This window comes from Primulina tabacum, chromosome 4 (assembly GCF_025594145.1).
Source record: "Primulina tabacum isolate GXHZ01 chromosome 4, ASM2559414v2, whole genome shotgun sequence".
NCBI lineage: Eukaryota > Viridiplantae > Streptophyta > Magnoliopsida > Lamiales > Gesneriaceae > Primulina > Primulina tabacum.
This window is the reverse complement of record NC_134553.1, coordinates 41,712,978-41,720,394: the sequence shown is the minus strand read 5'-3', so window position 1 is coordinate 41,720,394 and position 7,417 is coordinate 41,712,978. Positions and strand designations below refer to the sequence as shown.

The 7,417-nt window shown below is 36.0% G+C and overlaps 1 protein-coding gene across 4 annotated transcripts; it reads left to right on the top strand.

Moving 5' to 3' along the window:
- The first annotated feature begins 1,137 nt into the window (after positions 1-1,137).
- LOC142543277 (uncharacterized) lies at positions 1,138-6,330 on the top strand. Of its 4 annotated transcripts, none has more exons than XM_075650441.1 (6): positions 1,138-1,295; positions 1,922-2,078; positions 2,414-3,572; positions 3,763-3,876; positions 5,609-5,742; positions 5,852-6,329. In XM_075650441.1, exons 2-6 carry the CDS (start codon positions 1,992-1,994, stop codon positions 6,050-6,052), a joined length of 1,695 nt encoding a protein of 564 aa, XP_075506556.1. In that variant the 5' UTR covers positions 1,138-1,295; positions 1,922-1,991; the 3' UTR covers positions 6,053-6,329. The 4 variants fall into 4 exon arrangements, with proteins under 4 accessions (XP_075506556.1, XP_075506555.1, XP_075506558.1 ...); XM_075650440.1 differs by having other exon boundaries at positions 1,138-1,299; XM_075650443.1 differs by lacking the exons at positions 5,609-5,742; positions 5,852-6,329 and adding an exon at positions 4,202-4,341 and having other exon boundaries at positions 1,138-1,299.
- The last annotated feature ends 1,087 nt before the right edge of the window (positions 6,331-7,417 follow it).

The following is a 7,417-nucleotide window of genomic DNA, read 5'->3' as shown; positions in this document are numbered from 1 at the left end:
GAAGGAATAAAAGAGGCTATGTGGCTTAAAGGGATACTGGAAGAACTTGAAATTACACAACAGTGGGTAGCAGTCCACTGTGATAATCAAGGAGCAATACATCTTACAAAACATCAAGTTTTTCATGAAAGATGCAAGCACATTGATATTAAACTACATTTTATAAGGGACATCACGACCAAGGGCTTGGTCAAGGTAGAGAAAATCTCAACACAAGAGAATCCTGCGGATATGATGACCAAGGCATTACCACTAGCTAAGTTTAAGCATTGCTTGAACTTGGTCAATGTGGTAGAGTCCATATAGTCCAAGGGGTATTGGAGAACGGCCTGTATTTGGAAGACAAGGTGGAGATTGTTGAAGGAAGTGTCTCCCAAATCAAAGACACATGAGGGACCGATGACTGAGATGAGCCGAGGATGAGAAATGAATTGTTGACAGTTGCAACAACCCAAACCAACTAAAGGGTACCAGCAGTAAAGAAGGGAAAGACTTAGTTGGGTTAAATATATATAGATCTGAAGGCTCTCAGAAGAAAGACATCAGAAGATATCTCTACTGTCTTTGAGAGGAAAAAGATATTGATTGAAAACACGAGAGAAGAGAGAGACTTGTATAAGAGAGTCTTAGGCGTGAGTGTGGAAAAGTTTCCGGTGTAATCTCCTCTTTGTACTATTGGTGTGATCAATAAAATCCAACAGGTTGTGCTCCCGTGGATGTAAGCCACTTCGGCTGAACCACGTAATTCTCGTTGTGTTCTAAACTTTCTTGATTTGCTGCATGTGTTTCGTGAACGTTGAAATCATCTGCTGTAAGATTGTTATATAGTGAAATTTTCAACAAAAAGTAATACTCTTGGCGTAAAAAGTAATATTTTTTAATGATAACCCAAATAAGAGACCCGTCTTACACCCGTGAGACCGTCTCACACAAGTTTTTGCATTTGTGATCAATAGAAATCAAATATATGATATGATTTTTAGGATTATATATATTCTAAGTTATCAAAATTAAAAAATCTGATCTTAAATACTTTGTTTTTATCCATTTTTTTTTTGTGCAAAAAAGAGTACGTGAATTTTGTGTTCATTGTTCTAATGAAAACCACTAATTCCACTCCCAAAACCAAAAAAACCCTGCATAAACCTCGCACGTGCAAGTGCGAAGCTATAAATACCGATACCCGAACCTGGAAAATATTCCTTAAAAAAGTACCTTTACCGAAAGGCCGTATGTTACCGGCCGGTGGGTCCTCCGCCGTCTTTAGCGCTCTTTGACAACTAGGGTTCATCCTTGTCGGTAACATTTTTCATGCTTTTGAATTGTTATTCGACAATTTTTGGGCTTCCTTTCAGCGTTGTTTGTGAAACTATAATCTAAAGATCAGTATGTAAGTTTGCAAAAATATATTCTTCTTCTTGTTTTTTTTTTGGATTTTAGTTTCTAATCTTTTTGGTTTTCATATGAAAAAGAAGAGAAGAATTCTGTGATAAACCATGGAAGATGGAAAAAACAAGGTCTTGTTATTTGGAAGCTCTTGAGTTGAGGATTTTCTTTTTGAATTTGATCAGAATTATTTGCAAGTAATCTTATTTAACTATAGTGAATTGACTTTTCAAATTTTCCGTGTGATTTGTCGATAATTGGTCTATGATGTATTATCAATTAGGAAAGTTTATTTAAGAGACAAGACTCGTATGGTCTTACATTTATTTTGGAATGAGTTTTACTTCTTTAATTTGGGTGGTGATTTATGTTAAAGCTTGGATATGGATATCTGCTCATAAATTTTGGGTCTTGCTAAATCATAAATGCCGAACGTTCAAATTTGGTACTGTTCTCATATTGGTTCATTTTATGGCTGAGATAAGATTCACTGGCGAGTGAAATTGTACATGGAGTCTTATCTATATGGTTTCAGGCTAACTCCAGTTTTCAAATTTATGGAAGTGTTGCCTTGATCCATTTTTGGCATCATCCTACATGTTCCCATGGATTTAAAAGGCAAGTCGTGGGTTGGGAGCATATATCAAAAGTTTGAGGCCATTTGTCAGGAGGTCGACAACTTTGTGAGCAAGGTACTTCATTTGTCATCATGATCTCAACTGAAAAATGATAATCTTGTACCCTGTCCATTGTCTGTTACATTCCCATGTGATAGGGACATTGCGAAATGTTTTTCCTTCACATTCATGTGTGCTCCTGTGGCCTGTTTATATCTGTCACACTTTTGGTGATCCTCTACCTTGTTTCTGTTACCCTTTGTCTGTGATGCCTGCTCTAGCTTCGTGGTCATTTCCTTCTGACGTTCTATTCCAGTGAGTGTATAATGATAGATGGGTTTGTGCGATGAAAAAATAATTATTGTTAACATAAAAAATTAGCTCAAGTTCTAAAATGATCAATTGTTCAGGATACCGTTAAGTTTGTTGAGAATCGGGCGCAGAATATTGGTGTGAGTGTCAAAAGACTTTATTCGGATATGGAGCAAGATGAAATTCCACCTTTAAAGTGTGATACGAAACCAGAGACACGATCAGGGATTGGTAAACAAGCTGACATAAGGGATCATGATACACCAATCTCAAGCAATATGACAAAGTTCTATTTAGATGATAAGCTATTACCTGTGGAGCAGGGTTCCAATGATACTCTAAATAAATGTGATACATCACGACGGAGTGATGTTGGCCTTGTAGCAAGTCCTACAATGACACACGGTGCAGATTCTTTCCACAAAACCAAGACCAGTGTATCATTGAAAGAAGATGATGATACCATAGTTTGGAATGACTCAGGCGAGGGTGTTGAAGAAAAAATTTCTAAGGCCATGAGACCAGTCACTGTCAATCCAAGTTCTAAAAATCAAGTTTTGTGTGTAACATCTGATGAAGAAAATCACGATGAGTGCAATACCGCACTGGACATGGCTTGTTCACCATCACTTTCAGTCCATGAAGCTGAGCTTTTAGCCTTCAAACAACAAGGAAGCATATGGAATAGCTTCTCAGACGAGGCAGAATATTTTTCGAATGTTCCAAGCAATGGTTGGTTATCTGAAGGTGAGTTACTGTTGGGTCTGGAGTTCAGTTTGGAAGAGGATAAAAGCCTACCTCAACAACTAGAGGCTTCAGCTGATAAAGGACATCGACATGATTCTCCACTTATGGATTCAACAACTTTATTAGCTTGTGATGCTGCTCAGAAACCATCACGGACTTGCGAGACTCTTCACGACAGCTTGCCGACAAAAGATGAGCAGAGTATGGACTCAAATGCTGTCCAGTCATCTGAAATTGAATCTTCTTGTTGTTCTCATGATGATGAAAAAATGGAGAGTAGCGTTCTTTCTTCCAGTCAAGATACACCCTCAATATCTTTAAATCTGTTGGATTCCACATCTGCAAATTATACTTTAACGGCAGAAAACATATGCAACACTCAAGTTGGGTCTAATGGTTACAATCATCATATTTCCGTTGTTCCTGCATGTTCTCCTTCTTCAGCAACTGTATCCAATGAAATCAAGGCTGTGGATATGTTTCCTCCTTTCTCAACCATAAAATCCAATGGTTGGTAAATTTCAAAATATATTCTAGATTCCCAGATAATTAAACGGTCATCTTTTTACTTATGTCATTTCTTTAACTAAACTTTCATATTTTTTTTTTTGCATATCAGCCCATTTTCCTCTGCTTCACTGTCTTTTAAAACATTTTTCTTAAAGAATTTTTCTTTGTACTAAAATTTCAACTTTGACAGATTATAATGTTTCTGCCACTCATGGGTTGGTATCTGTTGTTTCATCTGAAAGCCAACATCCACAATGCTACAAGGGTGCTCAATCAACTTTGTTAATGTCACCTTCCAAAAGTGGTATGTTTTCTCTTGTGTATAACATCTTAATCCTTCTCTGTGTTTATCTTCTAGTTTTGACTTTAATCTGTCTATGATGGAAATCTTCCAGATTTATTAATGCACCATGATATACATGCTATAATTCATTTTCTTATATGTTGCTCCATCATTGAACTTCTGCTACGACTCAATTTTCTCTCCAGTTGTTGCACTTGTTCGAATATAACTTTTAATCAAATATCGGTCTGTAGTTGGCATATTGCAACGTTGTTAACTAACTCATCTAGTCCATTTTATGAAATAACGGCATGGATGTTCATGTTTTGCTAAACGTAACATGCAGGGATCTCATGTCTTTATATCGATGACCTCGACATGGAAACGATCGATCTTTCCACTGATGAGAAACATGATGTTTTCAATACTAACTTTTACAGGGCTACCCTTTATAGACAAATTTTTTTTTAAGACAAATGTGATTTTTATACTAAACTTTTGAAATATGAATGAATATGGGTTTATGTCGTCCACTTCTGTTGAAACTTTAATGTCCTAAAAATTGGATTGGACAATTACATTTTCAATCTATAATCTTTATCAGAAGGTTTTAACATCCACCAAAGGTTCTTATCCTAAATTTCTTCTCTGAAATTGAGTTGAATGTGCACTCCAAAAATTAATATTTATTGTTGGGATCGAAAAAGTAATTACAGGAGGTGAATAAATGTTTTTAAACTTCTTGCTAAAAACGACATGGCTTTAACAATTTTAAAGCTGTTAAAATTCTTTCTTGAGCGGTTATGTGTGGAAACAATCCGATTAGACTAGTGATAAAGTATATATATATATATATTCAATACGAGCAACCATTAATAGCAACAACTAGAAATGATTAAGCAAAATAAAATGCGTAGGTGAATGAGAATATTTTATGGATGTTCGGAGATATACTCATACGCCACTTATTCTTTCACTTTGGAAAGAATCTACTAAAAGATTTTGACTCTACAACCTTTGTAACAACCCACTTTGACTAAGACTTGTCACTGTCTAAGTCAAACTCTTAATGATCACACAACTTCTGGTTGTTTGAGAACCATCGGTTCACCGGAAATAACAATACAATCTAACGGTTAGCTTTTGACGCTTTGAATTGGTAGGGTAACACAAATTGATCCTTAGATGATATGATACAATCCGATATGCGTGTGCTAAGATGAGTAGCTTGATATATGATAGCTTGAGAGCGCAAGAAGATCTTGGAGATTCTGAGAATTCTTGTATCAATGGCTTTTGTCTTGAGCCTGTATATTTATAGTTAAAAAGCACAAACAGTCGGAAATATTTTTAACGATCAACGGTACTAATTCCCGACAGAATGACCGAAAAATCTTATTTGACTTTAGAATATTCTGTCAATCTTGAGTTGATAGGATACTTGTATTTTGATTACTTTATCTTATAATCTCCGAACGGTTGGAGTTAAAGTATCGGTCTATGATGGAAATCTTCCAGATTTATTAATGCACCATGATATACATGCTATAAATTCATTTTCTTATATGTTGCTCCATCATTGAACTTCTGCTACGACTCAATTTTCTCTCCAGTTGTTGCACTTGTTCGAATATAACTTTTAATCAGATGTCGGTCTGTAGTTGGCGTATTGCAACGTTGTTAACTAACTCATCTAGTCCATTTTATGAAATAACGGCATGGATGTTCATGTTTTGCTAAACGTAACATGCAGGGATCTCATGTCTTTATATCGATGACCTCAACATGGAAAGGATCGATCTTTCCACTGATGAGAAACATGATGTTTTCAATACTAACTTTTACAGGGCTACCCTTCATAGACAAAAAAATTTCAGATACTACAAGGTAGTATACCTACTACCCTTTTTCTTGATTTACTTTTGTTATATTTGAAACGCGAATGGCCTCAATCTTGTATCTTGATTTATGGAATGCTCTTCTATTTAATCTCTAGAAATTATTGAAGGACGCGTTTTCATCAAGAAAGAGGTTATCCAAGGAATACGAACACCTGGCTATACTACAAGGAAACGTTGACATGGAATCAACGCATATTTTCGAGCCAAGTTCTTTACCTCCTTCCACAGCATCTCTAAACATGGCTACATCTCAACCATCCCATAAGATCAGTGATTCTGATTGGGAGGTACTCTAATTGTTATCTCCAATTTTCAAGAATTATTCCTGTATAGTTCATTTTAGGAGTCCAAATTTTTCATAGTTTTTCCATATAAAACGGAAGACAATATCTCGTCTGAATAATGTTGAGTGATCATTTCCCCTCCCTCTTCTACGATAGTCTTTTCTTGCATTCGTACTGTAAATTGTGAGGAATAATGATAGATGGGATTGATATGATACACGTGCACATTTCTCCGCCTTTCTGTCAATTGAAATTTCGCTAAAATTTTGTCTCATTTTTTAAATGTATGTTACTGACTAAGCCGTCTCGGCCCTCACCATCAGGCTCCTTCCCTGCAATTTTTTCGGAATTTTTGCTGTATTTCATAAAGTTTTGTGCCATATATCAGCTCTGCTTATGGAGAAATTACTGAACATGAATGGCATATTTTAGTGAAAAAAAGATGAAAACAATAAATATTGGTGGGAAGGAGCAAAGGATTGATGCAAACTTTTGAATATTCAGTTTATTCCTTTTCATTTCTTTCTTTGTTTTCTATCCTGACGAAAAAAGTTGGAATATTTGGATTGAAAAATCTCACCGTTCGGAAATTCATAATTATAATTTAAACTGTCATCCCTTGTGTGAATAATTTTCAACTTTCAGTGGATCAAGTAAAGGATAATTTGCCTAACTTTGAAAGCCTAATGAATAGTGGGATTAGTTATATTTTGTGCTTAATCTTTACTTTAAGACAAATGTGATTTTTATACTAAACTTTTGAAATATGAATGAATATGGGTTTATGTCGTCCACTTCTGTTGAAACTTTAACGTCCTAAAAAATGGATTGGACAATTACATTTTCAATCTATAATCTTTATCCCAAGGTTTTAACATCCCCTTGTCGGGATCGAAAAAGTTATGTAAATAAATATTTTTTAACTTCTTGCTAAAAACGACATGGCTTTAACAATTTTTTAGTGTTAAAATTTTTTATTGAGCGGTTAGACTTTGTTGGACCATTAAAAATAACAAGTGAAGAGACAATCCGATTAGTGTAAGGCCCGAGATTTTATTACTGTAATATGAGATTAATCTGAAATGATTTATTGATTAATTGATATGATTATAGACGAAACGGATCAGATCGGGAGAGCCGAAAGAAGATTTGACATGAGGTGCAAGAAGAGTCCCCGCGTACATGCGCGACATGTATGGGCGCACTTGCGCGAGGAAGACAGAACCATGCGCGCACATGCGCGGCGGAAGGCGCGCATATGCGCGAGTATTGAAATGCCGAGACAGTAGGTCTCGCGCATATGCGCGACTTATGTGCGCGCATATGCGCGAGCAGTCCAGTAGCCAACGTTTTGAAACAGAAGCTCCGGATTGAGGC

Excerpts from the sequence above, each read along its gene's own strand:
- LOC142543277 (XM_075650442.1), top strand. The coding sequence starts at position 1,992 with ATGGATTTAAAAGGCAAGTCGTGGGTTGGGAGCATATATCAAAAGTTT. Across the intron at positions 2,079-2,413 it reads TCGACAACTTTGTGAGCAAG|GATACCGTTAAGTTTGTTGA; the intron begins GTACTTCATTTG and ends TCAATTGTTCAG. Across the intron at positions 3,877-5,608 it reads AATGTCACCTTCCAAAAGTG|GGATCTCATGTCTTTATATC; the intron begins GTATGTTTTCTC and ends CGTAACATGCAG.